The sequence below is a fragment of the Ustilago hordei genome (assembly GCF_900519145.1).
Source record: "Ustilago hordei strain Uho2 genome assembly, contig: UHO2_contig_06, whole genome shotgun sequence".
Lineage (NCBI taxonomy): Eukaryota > Fungi > Basidiomycota > Ustilaginomycetes > Ustilaginales > Ustilaginaceae > Ustilago > Ustilago hordei.
The window spans coordinates 1,031,416-1,048,257 of record NW_024545253.1 but is presented as its reverse complement, the minus strand read 5'-3'; the positions used below and the strand labels follow the sequence as shown (position 1 = coordinate 1,048,257).

The 16,842-nt window shown below is 50.9% G+C and overlaps 8 protein-coding genes across 8 annotated transcripts; 3 read left to right on the top strand and 5 right to left on the bottom strand.

Moving 5' to 3' along the window:
* Positions 1-484: 484 nt before the first annotated feature.
* On the top strand, positions 485-1,183 carry UHO2_03783 (putative l-isoaspartyl protein carboxyl methyltransferase; the record flags this gene model as incomplete). Its single annotated transcript, XM_041554389.1, has 1 exon — positions 485-1,183. One exon carries the CDS (start codon positions 485-487, stop codon positions 1,181-1,183), a length of 699 nt encoding a protein of 232 aa, XP_041410323.1.
* A 136-nt stretch (positions 1,184-1,319) lies between these two features.
* Positions 1,320-2,118, bottom strand: UHO2_03782 (putative GUK1 - guanylate kinase; the record flags this gene model as incomplete). The annotated part of the gene is made up of 2 exons (XM_041554388.1): positions 1,320-1,885; positions 1,971-2,118. 2 exons carry the CDS (start codon positions 2,116-2,118, stop codon positions 1,320-1,322), a joined length of 714 nt encoding a protein of 237 aa, XP_041410322.1.
* A 461-nt stretch (positions 2,119-2,579) lies between these two features.
* Positions 2,580-4,163, top strand: UHO2_03781 (uncharacterized protein; the record flags this gene model as incomplete). Its single annotated transcript, XM_041554387.1, has 1 exon — positions 2,580-4,163. The coding sequence occupies one exon, from the start codon at positions 2,580-2,582 to the stop codon at positions 4,161-4,163; it is 1,584 nt and encodes a 527-aa protein (XP_041410321.1).
* Positions 4,164-4,581: 418 nt separating this feature from the next.
* On the bottom strand, positions 4,582-5,199 carry UHO2_03780 (uncharacterized protein; the record flags this gene model as incomplete). Its single annotated transcript, XM_041554386.1, has 1 exon — positions 4,582-5,199. The coding sequence occupies one exon, from the start codon at positions 5,197-5,199 to the stop codon at positions 4,582-4,584; it is 618 nt and encodes a 205-aa protein (XP_041410320.1).
* A 1,578-nt stretch (positions 5,200-6,777) lies between these two features.
* On the bottom strand, positions 6,778-7,324 carry UHO2_03779 (uncharacterized protein; the record flags this gene model as incomplete). The annotated part of the gene is made up of 3 exons (XM_041554385.1): positions 6,778-6,905; positions 6,997-7,062; positions 7,156-7,324. The coding sequence occupies 3 exons, from the start codon at positions 7,322-7,324 to the stop codon at positions 6,778-6,780; spliced, it is 363 nt and encodes a 120-aa protein (XP_041410319.1).
* Positions 7,325-9,376: 2,052 nt separating this feature from the next.
* UHO2_03778 (uncharacterized protein) lies at positions 9,377-9,703 on the bottom strand (the record flags this gene model as incomplete). Its single annotated transcript, XM_041554384.1, has 1 exon — positions 9,377-9,703. One exon carries the CDS (start codon positions 9,701-9,703, stop codon positions 9,377-9,379), a length of 327 nt encoding a protein of 108 aa, XP_041410318.1.
* A 1,733-nt stretch (positions 9,704-11,436) lies between these two features.
* On the top strand, positions 11,437-11,781 carry UHO2_03777 (uncharacterized protein; the record flags this gene model as incomplete). Its single annotated transcript, XM_041554383.1, has 1 exon — positions 11,437-11,781. One exon carries the CDS (start codon positions 11,437-11,439, stop codon positions 11,779-11,781), a length of 345 nt encoding a protein of 114 aa, XP_041410317.1.
* A 314-nt stretch (positions 11,782-12,095) lies between these two features.
* Positions 12,096-16,196, bottom strand: UHO2_03776 (uncharacterized protein; the record flags this gene model as incomplete). The annotated part of the gene is made up of 1 exon (XM_041554382.1): positions 12,096-16,196. One exon carries the CDS (start codon positions 16,194-16,196, stop codon positions 12,096-12,098), a length of 4,101 nt encoding a protein of 1,366 aa, XP_041410316.1.
* Positions 16,197-16,842: the final 646 nt, after the last annotated feature.

The window sequence follows — 16,842 nt, the reverse complement described above, 5'->3', positions numbered from 1 at the left end:
CCAGCAGCATCTCAAGGCGTTAATCCTTGTGCAACCTTATCTTCCCTCCGAATGTACTTGGACACTCATCGTCGTAATCGCACACGCATACCATTTGCAACGGCGTTCTTCTTCCAGCCTCCTTAGTCTGCGATCGAGCGATACCGTAACAGGGAATGCCTCTTACCAGAGATCTGAGAAAGCTGCGTCAAAGCATCCGCCGGCTCTCGATAGCTTGGAAGCGTGGGGTTGCGATCGCACTTGGACCCTGCATAGCGCGCGCGCTTGTCATTTTTACTTTGTCCTTCCACGCTCACCATAGCTGCTACCACCATCCTCATCACCCTGACCTGCCTCGCAACTTAGCTCTAAGGTATAGCCCCAGCCTTGGGCTCTTGCTTCCTACATCTCACTCGACTCAAACCTCGCACCAGCCGCAGTCTCGTCAACATTGCACCTCAGGCAACTCCATTCCGTCACGATCCCCCTCCTACAAGCTTTCACCATGGCATGGCGTTGTTCAGGAGCAACCAACGCCGAGCTAATCTCCAACATGCGCAACTCTTCCCTCATCACCTCCTCCCGAGTCTCTGAAGCAATGTCCCTGGTCGATCGAGCAAATTACGTCCGCACACCCTCGCTCGCATACCAGGACTCGCCTCAAAGGATCGGATATGGCGCAACAATCTCTGCTCCACACATGCACGCTCATGCCGCCGAAAATCTCCTTCCCTTTCTCCGGCCCGATTGCAAAGTCCTCGATGTTGGCTCTGGATCCGGTTACACTTTGGCTATCTTCCACCATCTAACCACTTGCACAGGCGCAGGCAAGGTTCTAGGTATAGACCACATTCAGGGATTGGTCGATCAGGCGAATTCAAACCTAGCCAAGGATGGACTGGGAGAAGCAATGGAAGAAGGCAAGGTAGTGAATCTCTGCGGAGACGGAAGGAAAGGGATGGAGAGTGAAGCACCTTTTGATGCGATACATGTTGGTGCTGCAGCACCGGGAATACCTGAAGCCTTATTGGAACAGTTGAAGGCGCCAGGAAGAATGTTCATTCCCGTGGAGGAACAGGATGGGAGTGGAAAGCAGAATATATATCAGGTTGATAAGGGGGAGGATGGCGAGGTGAGGAAGAAGAAGATTTGCGGGGTGATGTATGTGCCTTTGACTGATGCCGAGAGGCAGTGGCGTGGGTGACTCCAATCTCAAACCATTCACATCCAAGACTTGTGGGCAGTCGATGAAAGGGGGTGGAAGTGCGATATTGCAATGCATGGCTCCGCGTTTCGTCGTTTGATCAAGCAGCTTGCGATGTATACTGAGAGTGCAAAGTTCAGGCGGAATGCTGCTTTTGCCACTGCTCCTCATCTTGATCCTTCTTCGGCATCTTGTCATCCTCTCCCTTCTTCAACGTCTGATTGATCGCCCGTTTCAGCAACCCATACGCTCTCTCCAAATCATCATTGACAATAATCCAATCATGCGCACCATCCTCCCTCGCATATTCCATCTCTTTACTCGCCATTGTCAATCTCTTCTTTACGCTCTCTTCCGTCTCCGTCCCCCTCGCCGTCAATCTCTGCTTCAGTGTCGAGAAACTCGGCGGGCTGATAAAGATGTAGATCGGGTTGAGCGAAGCGTGGTTAGCCTTGATAAGTTTCACACCTTGAGCGTCGATGTCTAGGATTGCACGACGAGCGTTGGATGAGCCATCAGTGCCGGTGACGCCTTCGGTGGAGACGTCAGCAACTGCTTTGGCTGTGGTGCCGTATCGGTTGCCTCCGAACTGGGCGTGTTCGAGAAATGCACCTTGTTGCACTAGGGATTCGAATTCGGACTGGGAGACGTAGTGGTAGGATTGCCCGCGGATCTCGCCTGGTCTTGGGTCTCGGGTAGTGTCTATTAGCCCACAGAAATCACAGACAAGGTCAGAATACCGCACCTTTACATTGAAGAGGATGACGAGAGGGGCAGGGGAACTTACGAGAAACGCTGAATCCGAAATCATCAGGAAACTCCTCAAACAGCTTGTTCAACAAGGTGCTCTTGCCTACACCCGAGGGTCCTGAGAGAACAATAGGTCGCTTGTCCTTGGGAATGGGAGGTGTTGAGGCCCAGTTCGAGGTCGACATGGTTGCTGTCCTTGATTGCAATGCTGTTGTTGGAAAAGAAGTTCGAGCGAGGGTGGAGAGGCAAGGAAAGAACCGATTCATCGGCTCGACTCGAGGGATGTGTGTGAGGTGACGAGTGAATGTGCGAAAGGGTAGCAAGGTGTTGCTTATATTCCACCGACTTGTTTTTCCATGCCGCTCGGAGACGGGATCGAAGAAAGCACAGAATCCGGAATACGGTTCCGAAAGCAAAGGCATTGGACCCTGAACAGAAAGCGCTCTTTCCACGGCCAGAAAGCACGAAAAAGGATGGGCTTCATGGTCTAAGAAGCTGAACACCAACACTGCCGACTCAGCTTCATTTGAGCCCACCACTACCCACCAACGCCGCCCTCAATGTAACCTTCTTTGATCGCCACCACCATCACAATTACTTATTGAAGCTACACTGCTGTCGTACTGACTGTAGAAAAGCAGTCAACATGCCTGTACGACAACGAGGTGGAGCTGGCTCAGTCGCTCGGCCTTGCCACAGCTTACAGGTAAGATATGGACAAGACGTCAAGCCAAAGATAAAGCCAGAGCCTTCTACCAACGACGATGGTGTGATCGACCTCTGCGACTCAGACGACGCTTCCGAATCAGAGGACGACTTTTTAAGCAGCTCCACCTCACGGCGAGCAACCAAAAAGCAACGCTCACCCTCGACCTCAACGTCCTCCTCCACAGCTAAGCTGTACGCTATCGCCCGAATCGTCACCCTCGCAACCGACGGGGTCTCCTCCCTCGCCGAATCCTCCTCTAAACTAGCCTCTATCAACTCCGGCATTCTCTCTCGAATCCAAAAATCAATCGCTCTCGCCAAACACCCAGGCACAGGAGAAGCAGAAGCCCAACAAGCCCTTCGTCTAGCAACGCGACTCATGTCCTCTCAAAACCTAACCCAAGCCGACCTGCTAGCCTCTTCCACCTCCGAAGCCAATCAAAGCCGTGCTGGAATGTCGATCGTTGAAATCGTCTCCCAGACCACCGCTTGCCCCCGCAATGAGAGTTGGGTGAATCAGGTCGCTATAGCGGTGAATCTTTTCTTTGACGTCAAGGCGTATTCGACTTCGTACGCAAATAGGACCAAGTTGAGTTGGACTTTCTACGGGTTGGCCGTAAATACTGTTGCTGCGGCACATGCGTTTGAGATGGTACATAATCAGGTGTTGACATGGGCGGGCGAAAAGGCGAGGAGCGGGGAGGTAAAGGGCAAGACGGGAAAGAACAGTTATTCTCAAGGGCTGGCAAGTGGACTGATCGGGCTGGCGAAGGGGGAGAAGAAGGAGGAATTGAGCAAGGCGATCGAGGGTGAGAAGAAGAGCTTGAGGGATGCGGATAGGGAGGAGGGGGAAAGGCTTAAGAAGGAGAAGCAGAGATTGAGGCATCCGGTGGTGCAGAGCGGGGTCACACCGGAGCCAGAGCAAGATGGTGGTCCAACGGTATCAAGATCCAGGAATGCCAAGTTGGAAGATGTAGCGGACCAAGAAGATGTAAAGCCTTTCCGGAACGGGAATGGGCTTAAGCGATCTGCCTCAGAAACACCCGAAAACTACGGTTATGCGCAGTGGGGATTCACCGACCATCCCTCGGCCTCTTCCTTCTCCGACGCTAAGGATCAGTTCTACGACTCGCACCCAACTCCTCCCTTCCCCTGCGAAGAAGACATCAAAGCAACCTTCGACGAAGCCCTAGAATCAGACATAATTGACCTGACCAACCACCCCGATGACGACAGTCTCGACATGAAATCCTCCCTACCAGATGTCAAGCCCTACCTTGCCAAACGCGATCCAGATATCAAAGAGGAACAAGTAGGGGCGGGTTGGCAATCAAGCAACCAACTGATTCGGTTCCGACAAGATGCAGAACAGATCGCAGATGATTATTTAGCTTCGCAACATGGAGAATTGAAGCTGAAGAAAAGAGCAAAGTCAACGTATAGGAAGGATGCAGTGGCTTTTGAACAGGGAAGGAGGGATGCGAGTAAGATCGATGTCAAGAGGAAGCGGATTCAGGGTTGATGGTGGATGGTTGGGGTTTGGCTTTTGTTTGTACGTTTGTAATTGCATTCTTTTCTATTGTGGAAGAACGAACTGGGATCAGGGATCGTCTATGATGATGACAGCTGTTGAGGGGAGCGGGGATGATTGAGGGTAGGGTGGTGATGCACACTGCCCGCCGTAGAAGGGGCCTGGGTTAGCGGCTACACAAAGAAAGGGAGTCCAGGGTGGGTGACGCTATAATAGCTAGGAGACCACCTATCAATCGATGGCGAGTTGAATGGTGAAGATGATGGTAAGAAAGCAAGAGAGAGGCACGAGCATTGTGACATTTTGTGGGAGAATTATATGAAGCGTCGGCGTCTTTGGCGCCGACGCTCTCGCCCTCTTGGACGAATTGCATTCGCAAGGGCTTCCTGATCAGTTGGTCTAGGCGACGCTACTTGCCCCAAGGCACACCATGCATCCTGCCTCCTCCGCTGCTACTTGCTTCAACGGCATCCACTCTTCGCTTTAATTCCTCAGCCTCGTCCCAAGTAAACGGTCTAGGGACAGTAGCGAAAAAACCTCTTTGCAATGGCCTCTTATCAGACAGACCCTTCACTTCGTCCAGCAACTGGTCCTTAGCTTTAAAACCTGCCCTCTTTGCCTTCTTGAGATGAAGATTGATCAAAGCATTCATTGCAGGCTGCACTACGGCCGTTTTTTCATACACTGTACCCTTACCTAAGTAACTAACCGCTTCTGTTACAGGGACGTACGGCATATGCTTGGAGTGTTGCACTAATCCTCCGCTCGCAAGGTAGTCGTAGAGTGGAATCAAGTGGTCTCGTTTCATCCAACCTTTATCATTGTCGAAAAGATACTGGAGAGTCGCAATGGCTTCTTTCTGTTTCTTAGGCTTGTTGGGATACGCTGCATTGGCGTAGATTTGGAAGATGCGGAGTTTGGACTTCAAGTCGGAGAGTTTAGCGAATACGGGCCAATCAGGCGGCGGAGCATTGATAGTCAGGAGTAGGGTTGAGAAGGTCAAGAGAAGGGCTGTGAAGGACTTCATCTTCGCTTTCGGAAGAGGAGGAGGAAAGTGTGGGAATGAGTGACAGACCTGAATGGTAGGACGCGGTTTTATTACGTGTGACGACGATGAAAGCGGTATGCACTGACAGACGGAAGGATGGATGCTAATGGAGAACGAAGTAACTAAGTCTGGTGCTTTTATACGTCTACCCTGTGGACAATACAGTAACATGTCGGAGCGAAGGGCAAGTCTGAAACATGACGAGGCAGTGCAAGGGGCCCAGCAGCGATAGAGTTCAGGCGTCTGTCTTCTCCTGATACCAGCCGATACAAGCATAGGCCTCCTACAGAAAGGGGGGCAGGCTGGATGAGGAAAAGGAAATTATCGTGGGCGAAGCTGGAAACCTTTTCACACCTGATGGTAGGATGGTACTTGTGGGCTGAACTCGTCGTTTCGCATTGTCAGCCCTCTGCTTTGCTACAGTAGCACGTCCGAGGAGAGCTTTTTTTTGGGTGTCTCGGAAGAGACGGATTGCCGATCGACAAACGCCGAGCAAAGGCTACCACACCATCCTTCCCACCAGTGCACCAATACCGGCCAACAAAACACAACGGATAAGGTGACCCACAATACCGATTCCAGTTTGCTGACCCACCCAACCATAGGTTCAGTACCACACGCACTGTGGCGGGAATCAACGGTCGATATGCTCACCAAGATAATGGGCCGTTAGACGATTGTCATCGGAACGTTCTCCTTGGTGCATTCCAATAGGGTTGGTGGTGGGACTCGAATGTGCAGGCCTCATGCGTCATACATTGGCTCGAGTGGGTTCTTATTGTACCTATGATGAACACGGCGGGACGTTTCATTGCAACGTCGTACAAAAGATCCAATTAAAGATGTACTAGCATTGACATTAAGCACCCGAGGAGGATTGCATTGTAAAGGGGCTGTCCGTGGATAAAACAACGATATGGATGTGTGGGATGGCGGCGGAGGGGTTTTCATGCTTCCTTTTGTTCTTTTTGAAAGGTCAATCCCAGTAGTGAGATAGGCCGAGGCCGCGAGGAACATGGGCTCTGAATGATGCAATGGGATGGATTCATGGTGGGAGGAAAGCTCGGTACGCCTGAGTTTGCATCTGACTCAAGTGAAGAGCAACCATACACAACAAAGTGAACAGCCATGGGAACTGCATTCGTACTATCCCGAATCAAGACCGAAGCTGAGAAACATGCGAACTTGCAGCCTTGTGTTGGCTCAATGGGCTCAAACGGCGCCAGGTTGCACTGTGAAGTTGCCGTTCCAATGAGCTGTATGGCTTGTCCTCAAGCCGGACTATGCAACTGTTCAACTAAGGATTAGAATCTGGCAGCAAGAAAGCATCTCAAGTCTGCGTTGTAATGTGGGTGAGGATAGGAACGGTAGTATCATTGAAACGGCATAGGGTGAGTGTACAGCAATTGGGGTGAAGTGACTTTCAAAGCTTGTCTTTAATGTGGGACGATTGAAGGCAGTCGCTACAACGCGATCGGAACATTCGAGCACCTTGGAGTGACGCATTTGGCTGAAGTGCGATAGCTTACCTGCCAGACACAGTCAACGGGACAATACTCAGCCCGAGGGACGGTCGCTGCGAGCTGTGTTCTGTTGCTCTCGAAGCAGTCTTTGCCTTTGTTCGGTGATGTAAGCGTTAATCCAGGAGTTCCAGTCTCGACCTTGGAGCGTATTCTGCCCTACATCTGATTCATCATTCGAGGTAAATCAAAAATGTTTCAGTATGTTCAAGGGCCGATTGAAATCATCACCTTTGACGTCTGTGCGGGTACGTACCAAGTCTTCCGACCGAGTTCAACTCGTGAAAGAATAGATCTGGGCTTTCACTCGAAACCGCTTTACCTGTGAAGACGAAGCGATGAAAAGGCGGAAGAGATAGTGCGTTAGCTAAACGAGACGATAACAGAAATGTGGCCTAAAAGGCTCCGCACTCACCATCATTGGTGACCTCTAGAACCATGCCTTTGAGCCTTTGGACCCCTTCCTCCAACGTTTCGCCAGCCCTCCAGATGACTGCTTCGTTTTCGAGAATGTAGCACGAAGCGTTATATGCGGCCATCAGGGCCAGCATCAAACCAAGCAGAAGAGATTTGAAGGAAGCCATGGTCAAAGAACTCTGCTGTCCCAAAGGCTTGAGGTGGTTGATGATGAAGAGAAGGGGGAAAAAAGCGGGCAATATCGTTGATTATATAGAAGGTCTTGGCTCCGATCAGAGTCTCGACAGAGCTGAAAAGCTGAGACAGTCTGCTACTGCCGATTTGGCCTTGGGTCAGCTTCTTCAGGCGGTGTGGGATGGTTGTCGTCAAAGCACAAAAGAAAAGCCGAGGCAGCAAGCCGCAACGCATGTTGCTTCAGCAGCGCTAGACGAGAATCTTGGGAGCTCGACGGTGCCGTATGCAAGAGGGTCCCACCTGCAGATGTGAAAAGGATTGCGCTATGGTATGCACAGAGTTGCTGCTAGCCCATGCCTTCATCTCTGTGCATACGGTGTGATGACAACGGGCAGAACTAACTGACGTCCACTAACGTAGTTAGTTGAAGTTTCGTATAATTGATGATGATAGGAGAGAGAGAGAGCGAGGAGAGAGAAGGAGTCTATATATATACAAAAGAGGAGTGGCAGAGAGCCACATCGACTGTGGAGCAAAACAAAGCATTTGTCTTGAGTAGGTTGTGACACATGTGGCCCATGCTCAGATGCTCAAGCCTTTTACTCAGCTGTAAGCACTACCCTCATGGTCTCTATGCTTTGTGTAGCTTTTATCTACTTCAACTTAGTTCACGTACAGTACAGTCCCTGTGCATAAGTTTGGGGACAATTGGGTAATTTCCCGATTTAGCCAGTTACCCCACATTTGGGTCATCATTGTCATTGAGCAATAGCACAACCATCATACTAATCAAGAACACTTCAAACACCAATATGGTCTGTGGCAATGAGCTCTCTACAAGCAAGCATGCTTCAATCATTGCAATACATGATACTGGGCTGCCAATTTGACAAATCACGGAGCTAAGCAGCATTTCCAAGACAGCAGTTCACAAGACCATCCATAACTTTAAGGAGCATGGTACCTTCAAAACAAAAGCACTATCTGGCCATCCATGCTCCTGGACAGCTACCTCGGACTGATACCTTCAGCATGAGGTACTCAAAAACCTGTTTCTATCATGGCAACAGCTGTCAGCATCACTTGGTGGCATTCCAGTTATGCAGCTCCAGAACACAGCATACCAGGCCAGTATAAACCACTGGATTGCACTCCGAAAGCCATTTCTGACAGCCAAAAACCAGCATAAATGTCTAGAATGGGCCAAGGCTAACAGCACAACTGATTGGAGGGGTGTGCTGTTCACAGATGAGGCAGTTGTCAAGGTTGGCTACTGGCCTGGACACACATGGGTTAGTTGCTGGAAAAACACTTGAGAAGACATCAACAACATGGTTCTGAGATTCTGTTCTGGCTGTTTCAGCATCCAGGTATGGGCCAGAATTGCATTCAACCTTAAAACCCCATTGATTGTGCTCCCATTGGCTCCAAGAAAGAAGCGGCCAGGGTTGGCTAATCAATGGGATCCTGCCAAGAACCTCACAGCTGTCAGATATCGCAATTGGATCATCAATGGCCTGCTCCGGGATGCTGTAACTGCTGTTAGTGTATACTAAGCATGGAGGTCCACTCAAGTATTAGTTGGCTCCAAGACTCACTGCAATCAAAAGCTCTTCTTCCGAGCTTGCTCACTGTGTGTTTTGCTCAGTCTGACACTTATGAGAGATCACTCCTCCAAGCAGATGGAAGCTATGCTATCAGACAGTTAACTCATTGTCTATTGGACCCTGTCCCCAAACTTCGGGCAGGGACTGTACATGCCGAATATGGGTGTATCCTCCTTAATGACGATGCCTGACAACGAGCAGGACCATGTTGTACCCGATCTCATCAGAGATCGGCTCCCGTATCGTCTTATGTCATCTTACATTATCATATTGGATTGCTATTTTCAACATCTCTTTGCGAAAGCAAGACGAGACAATTGAAAGGAACTGCAGCACCTAGGATTCCCGCGTGGTCTCCCCACCGCAGTCACTGACTAGGCGATACATTGCTTGACAGATCGAATCACAGCATTTGCATTATAGTGAAAAGGACAGATGCTAAACAGAACGAGACTTGTCAATAGGATCACGAACTCGTCTGTGATTGGTGGGCGGCAATGCCAAGTCCAACTGTTGCCTGGTCGAGCCTTCTTGATTTCGCGGCGGCACCACGTTGGCTGGAGGAGTCTGATAAAGACGCGATTCCTCCGTCGATGCTGGAGATAAGAGCGTCTCGAAAGCTCGGCTGGCTTGCTCGATCGGTTTTGGAGCTAGTTCTTCGGCAGCGCTGACTGACGGAATTCGCCTTCGTTTTATGGGCATTGCAAACGTGCTGACGGCCAGGAAGAGGAGCAGCAAGCAACACGAGGCTTTTCGAGAAGGCATGTTGAGCGATTTGACGAGCGAGGATAGAGAAAGAGAGTTTGGCAAGGGCTGCGTAGTTGTAGTTGAGACGCCTATGGTGGTTGAGTAGCAATGCGACTGACTTGACACGAATCCAAGGCAGGTGCGATCTGTCCGGAACGGCGGCATGCTTTTATGTACTTCAGACATTGATCACATTGCCTCCCTCGCTCGTCGCAGTGTAGTCACGAGCGACTCTGGTCCTTTGGCAGCTTCCGAAATCAGCGCTCAGCCACCAACCACACTTGCGCTTGTCATCTTGGCGTGGGAGAAATCATCCTCGGTCACAGGACCCGCTGGCTACGACGACCGACGTTGATGAACCACGTGAGAAAGCAACGCTCCGTCGACTGATGCGTGCCTCGCTACCGCACCAGTGGGGAAGGGGGGGGGGTGGGGTTGTCGACTTCATAAAGCTCGCTGCGGACAAGCAAACGCTTCTCCTTGGCGCCATTTCGCAAATTATCTCATCTTGCTCTGCGAACCATGTCCGAGAGCCGTTTCTTGGAAGGATTCCTTGATGGTTTTGGTATTCCGCAAGCTGTAGTGAGCCTAACACAGAAGCCGAGCAGCAGCAGACAAATCCCTTGTCGCTCCTTCAACCGCACTGGACCCTTGCGACGATCCAGACTGCTCACAGGAAAGTCACCGGCAGCTAGGTAGGGGACGAAGTGATGGCCATCGATCGCCGTTGGCGCTGATGAAGTTGCCGCCAGCGCCAAGCAAATGACTGCATCCGTCCGTTCACATACCCACACGAGCTGCAACCAGCATTTGCTACCGTTCCCATGGACAAGTGGCATTCGAGCTTCGTATCAGTTCGCCGATATCCGCAGTCGGTTCAAGAGAGAAGAGGAATATCAGCTCAAGAACCTGACCAAGTGCCTCGTACACAGCGGAGAGATCACAAAGGCTTTGAGTTCTGTGATGTGACCTGCTGATTAAGTTGACAGGCCTTAGTCGGATGTTGTCTACCAAGCCAATGCCGTGAACAAAAGCCAGCGCAAAATTTTCATGATCTTTGCCAGGCTCGCATCTCGCCGACAAGGGACGAGCTGACAGAAGTGGGACGTGTCCCACGGGAAGGGCACCTTGATTGTTTTTGCTCGATGCGCCTGTGCTGCTTTTAGTAACGCTTGCGAGCGTCGACAATGGCTAGCTCCGATATGAAAAAGAAAAAAAGAAAAAAAAAAAAAAAAAAAAAAAAAAAAAAAAAAAAAAAAGAGGACGCCGGCGTCACACGTTCTCCCTTTGCCTTGCTACTGTGCACAACAATAGCAGCCTCTGCTCTTTGCCTGTTTCCTCAATTCCGACATGGTTTTTCTTTCTCATTCTTCCACAGTCGCACTTTTCACCGAGGCAGCTTACTGCACGCCATTGTGCAGCCCTATGGAGAGACCGAAATGCTCCGTCAAGCAACCCTGCGCCATTCTTCCACTTGGTCCTTTGGCAAGCTCTTCATGCAAAAGTGTATGATCGGAGGATTGAAGCAAGCAACCGTTGCAAAGAGTCGCATAAATAATTCACCCTTTCTCTCTCTCTTTAAGGTGAGCAAGGTGCTGCCTCCCTCTATCCACTACCTTTGCAACATTCTTCCACTTGATCATCTCCACCAATCAAGCACACCATCCACTCGAGACTCCCATACCAATTTGGCAACATCCGCACTCGTCTCGCCAAACTAGGTCCCTTTCCATTTGTCCTCAAGACCAGCGATGCGCATAACTCGCTTCTCAGTAGTACTCCTGCTAACAATCGGCCTCTTGCTGCTATCCCATACAGCGGAAGCAGGAGGAGCAGAAGGTGGAGCAAGTAGCTCCAAAAGCAGCGGTAGCAAGTTCAACTTCCTCTCCAGATTCAGAAAAACATCTCAACCTCCTCCCTTACCTGAGGACAACGTCTTGAATCGGTTGAGACACATTATACCTGAAGAAGAATTTCGTCAGCTTGAGGGACTCTACCAAGAAGGTTTCCAGAAAAATTACTTTGATAATTTTGGTGAGTCTAGACACGATCTTCCACGTCGATCCCAAGCTACGATTAACGATAACTATTGCTAACCTTTCTGAAACTCAACTGTATACAGGACGACCATCTAACGCCGATGGTATTCGAAGCCGGGAAGAAACTACACACATCGCAGAATGGCATAAGCGTCTGGATGTTTATTTAGAACTAGCTATAAAAGATATGCCCAAGTGAATCCTCATCAGCTGCTCCCTCGGTTCCGACTCGACATTCAGCTTTCAAGGCTCTGTACTTCCAAAGACTGCTGTCGCAGTCAAAGGTTTCGTGCAATCTGATGTTGTAATTTCTCGCCTCTCATTCTACGCGGGATTCTATTCTACCTATATTCGATCACGCCTGATTGCGCTTATTCGATCAGCATACTATCCTCACCATCCCCCTCACCATCCACCTCACCTCGCATTCCCCGCATCGTCACCTCCCCCTCTTGCCCTTCCCCCTCTACAGCCGCCACTGCCGCCAATTCCCCAACCAACCGCGGCAAATCCGAATCATCCAAAAAGGCCCTCACCGTAAGCCTCTCTTTCTGCCAATCCTCCATCAAGTTCGAGATGAACTCATCCGATGCCTCATCAAACCTTGCCTCTAATAACCCCCTCTCCCCGCCTTCTTCTCCCCCGTCATCCTTTACCAATTCCTGTAAATCCATATAAGCAGCTCTATTCCCTTCCTCACCCAGCACCTCCCTCAGGACCGCGTAGAGTGCAGTGGCTTTGAGATCAGCCATAACCATTTCATCGCTGACGCCACCTGTTTCGCTCAAGGCTATCCAATCGTCCCTGATCACGGCTCTTCTCCAGACTGCACGTAGGGAAGAATTGAGGCGTTGTGCAGGAACGTCTTGGGCGCGGATGAGGACTTTTATAGCCGTTGCGAAATCTTCTAGCTGCGTCGGAGGGGTGTCTTTGAGCGTCAATAGATCGACCAAGTCTTCCGAGTTGAGATACTTTGCCTGAACAAGTACTTTTTCGACTAGATGCATGTAGTGTCGCCTATAAGCAGAGTATTCGGTTAGACGAGTTGCAACCGTGTCGGTGACTTCAGAAGCGAGTTGTTCCCCCGCAGCAGTCCCTGCGTTGGGAAGATCAATAGGCAAAGACCCGATAGAGTTCCCCCAAAGCGCAACCATACTCTCCTGAACAGCGACCAAATCCAACCAATCATCCCAAACCTCAATCCTTCTCTGCGTACCTTCCTTGGTCAAATCCTGCACTGTACAACCCGATAAAAAACCTAGCTTGCTCAGACTCAACATCAATTTTCTCTGTCCCAACATCTCTTCCCCCACTGCCAAACTCTCTAGTTTCCCACTCGCATCGTCGTATTTCTCCAGCGCTAGATCATGAAGCCAGCCCAATCGAAGATTCTGTGTCTGATCAAGGTATGACAGCACCAACGAGCTATATTCTGCTTTCTGGCTGAGCAAGAGTTTAGGTTGGTCGGATTCGAGGTAGAAATTGTACAGCTCGTAGGCGAAAGATTCGCGATAGCGTTCCAGATAAGAATCCAGTCGAGCAGCAGAGTACAGGTTGGCCGTGGTGGACAGTTCGACTAGCGTTCGAAAATCGCAATACTCTTCCGCTAGGGAAAACGCTTGATCTGATCGTCCGATGGAAACTAGCGGGTGGATGAATCGAGGTCGTGCGGAACGATAGGTTGTGGAGAAAACCGAAAGTTCTCTTTCTAACGCACTATCTCCACCACCACCACCACCTCCTCCTCCCTGACCCGAACTAGCAGCTGCGGCGGAGGAGAGATACGATAGCCGCTCGGAATAGGATGAAAGTGCGATCTCTGCCAGAGAGCAAAGGTGGGATTTGAGCTCGGTTTGAATGCGTTGTTCTTCATTTCCACCCCCACCGCTGCTGGCGAGGATGGTAAAATCGATGCTCGAGCCGAGTTCTCTCGTTCGATCAGGAATAACGTTGCTGGTGACGGAGAACAGAGATTCGAGCAGTTGAACGCTGGTCATTTGCGCAGTCCATCCCTCAAAGACCCCTCCATCACGCTCTACAATCCCATACCAGCCCCCACATTCCTTTCGGTAGCGCAAGGCAGATCTGAAAGCCCCAATCACAACTCTATTCAACTCTACCACCCCTCTACTTCTCCCTCCCAACTCCTGCGCTACAACACCCTTACTATGCCTCCACAATCTCTCCAGTACCCTTGGAGTTAAATCTGCGTGATGTCTAAAAAACAACCTAACCACATCTTCCCCGCCCGACGCCAAGCCCTGCTCCTGCATCACTGCTTCGATCGCCCTCGCAAGTGCACTTTGTCCCTGCGACTGCGAGTAGAATTCATTCTGATATACCCAGAGTTCAGATAGGGCAGCGGATAGCTCTGCATCGCTTCGGAGCTGACGTTTGGTAGTCTGAGCAAGTTTCTCCATATGGCCGCACCTCGCGATGAATCTGATCAGCAAGGTAAGCTTTGCGGTGCGATCCTTTAGTGCTATCCGAAGATCCACGCTCGGAGCAACACTCTGAGCGATCGGGTTGGAGAACGTCAATAACTCCCTACTTAGCTGTACAGCCGCGGTCATCAGTGTACCTTGCAACACCGCCGGAAGTTTCAACGTTAACGGGTTTAGCGGGCTTTCGGAATAGTATAGCGCCTGCTCCAGTTTGCCTTTTAACCGTTCTGTATCTGCACGTTGGCGATCCGCGGCGGAAGTGTAAGCCGTGCATCGGATCTTAACTTCGCTCGTATTCGTTTCCACCAATAGTGATCCGGAGATAGCAGAGATAAGTGAGAGAGCAGCAATAGCGTTCTGTGCCCCAACCGAAACGCTATCGCTTCCAAAACCTAAGAATCTGTTCCGAACATCATCTTTGAGCTTTACTACCTCTTCAAATCCTTCACAACCCTCTTCTAGCTGTTTGATTACGACTGTATCTGCGAAGGTGACAAATGCCGCTGGACCGCCTCGGGGCATGCTGAGTGTGGGTACCGCGTAGGGTCGTGGATCTGCATAGTTGGCAAAATCGATACTGATCAGAGCCGCAATTACAAACGACCCCGCGTCTTTCACCGCATCCAGCACCGCCAGTCCATAGTTAAGCGGTTCGTGAGAGCCTCTACTCTGAGAAAAAAGCAACACCAGTTTTCCATCGCCCTGGACAGCTCCATCGAGAATGTCGAAAGCGAGGCTTTGTGCAGCGGAATATCGTTCATCCGATTGTTCAAGGACCGAGCTAGCGATGACCTGCTGGATGTCTTGTTCGGCAAGAAGACGTTCGGAGCCTGATTCTAGGATGTGCCATTTCTGCAAAGTTTTGTGGCCGATGGCGTAAACTTCTCGCCCCTGCTTATGCGGTTGGGATGGTGCGATAGCGAGAGAAGAGATTTGGTCGTTGGATGAACTGATGGCAGAAGCACTGCCGAAGATCCTCCCCAGCAGACCCCTCGGTTGGGAGAAAGCTCTGATCTCCGCCTGAAGCACTCCTGCTCTACTACCAATCGAAACGCGGAGCAAGCGGGACTGACTAGTAGCAAGGACAACCGTCCCTTCATCCACCCTTTCCATCTTCACCAATGTCTCCCCGTTCCCCAGCGGCGCCCTAATCCGCTGTGCCCGATCCTGTCTCGTTAACGAAGAAGAGATGCCTTCCCAGAGACAAGTTTGTCCATCAGGTGCCACAAGCAATAGCGCTGGCTCCCTCCCACTCCCACTTCCACCTCCTCTCGTCAAAAAGCAAGCGTGCGATAAATCATTAATACTAGTCATACTACTTGATGTGTACTCTGGCACCGGAAAAACAAAACAAGTTGGACTACCAGTTCCAGCACCTCTACTCGTGTAGTTCCACACGAACACCTGCGTGCGAGAAACCAAGCATGCGTAACCGGTGGCTACATCCAACTGCCCCTGAAATGCGTCAATGTAGAGATCCGCTTCGCTCAACAACTCGGTTACTTCGGTAGGTAAACGGGAGTAAGAGGAGACGTGAATCCATTGGTCGCCGAGTAAAACGGTTCCTTCTTCGAGTTGTTGCGGTTTAGCGCCTTTAGACGAAGGAGGTGGAAGGGGAGCAGTGCGACGGTAAGGGGTAGTGGAGTGGACAGTGCCGGGGATGGAACGCGCATCTGTGTCGGAAATGACTGATCCTTCGCGGTGATGGTCGAAAGCGGTGTTGGGGCTGAGGAGGGAGATGTTGGGCCCGGTGGATGGGGCGGTTAGCATGGAGGAAGGGCGTGGACGCGCACGGGCGGTACGTCGAGCGGTGTTGCTGGAGATGAAGAGGGAGGAGGAGGAAACGTCTCCTGCTGCTTCATCTGCGCGTCGCAGGAAGGAGGGTGGAGAGATCGGGTCGTGACTACCAAATACAGGTGTACCAGCTCGTGAAGGTCGGTTGGTTGAATGGGAAGCACCCACACCCGCACCACCGGCGAGTGGGGTCGACGATCGAACGTCGCGAGCTTTGGATGGGGTGGTGAACATGGTGAGCGCCGTGGGAGCCAGCGGCGAGCCGAGAAGCGAACTGAGTGCGGAATCACAGCCTCAGCTGCTGAGTACTGTTATCGCGCTGGCAGGAGAACTGTGGACGGCGAGCCTCGTTGATATCAGTTTCGATCAGCGATGTCGATAACGTTGGGTGGAGTGCGATGTGCCAAAATGATGATCAGAAGAAGTGTTGGTGTTGAGATGAGAAGTTGAGACTGGGAGCTGGTCAAAGCTCACGACGAAATGACATTTTCTTCGCGTTCCGCAAAACACACACACACACACACACACACACACACACACAACACAGAAATCTCTTCATTTCTGGGATCGGGACTCGCGTTTTCTGCGATCGGGATCCGCGCTCTTCCTCGCCTGTCTAGCAAGACTCAGTCAGGGTTCGAACATCCTCAGCACTGGCACTTCAGTTCATCGGCTATCATCTGGGATTGGCACAGTGTAAAAGTGCTGTGCGGATCAACCATAGACAGTTCGATATGTGCTAGGAATGGACAAGGTGCTAAGATGCAAAAGGTACAAACGAGAGAAAATGATGGACAAGACAAATGACTGCAATACTCGTGAATGTTCAGTAGAAAGAGTTGTGGGAAAACAAGGTGTGAGATGAAGGCAATCAAAGGAC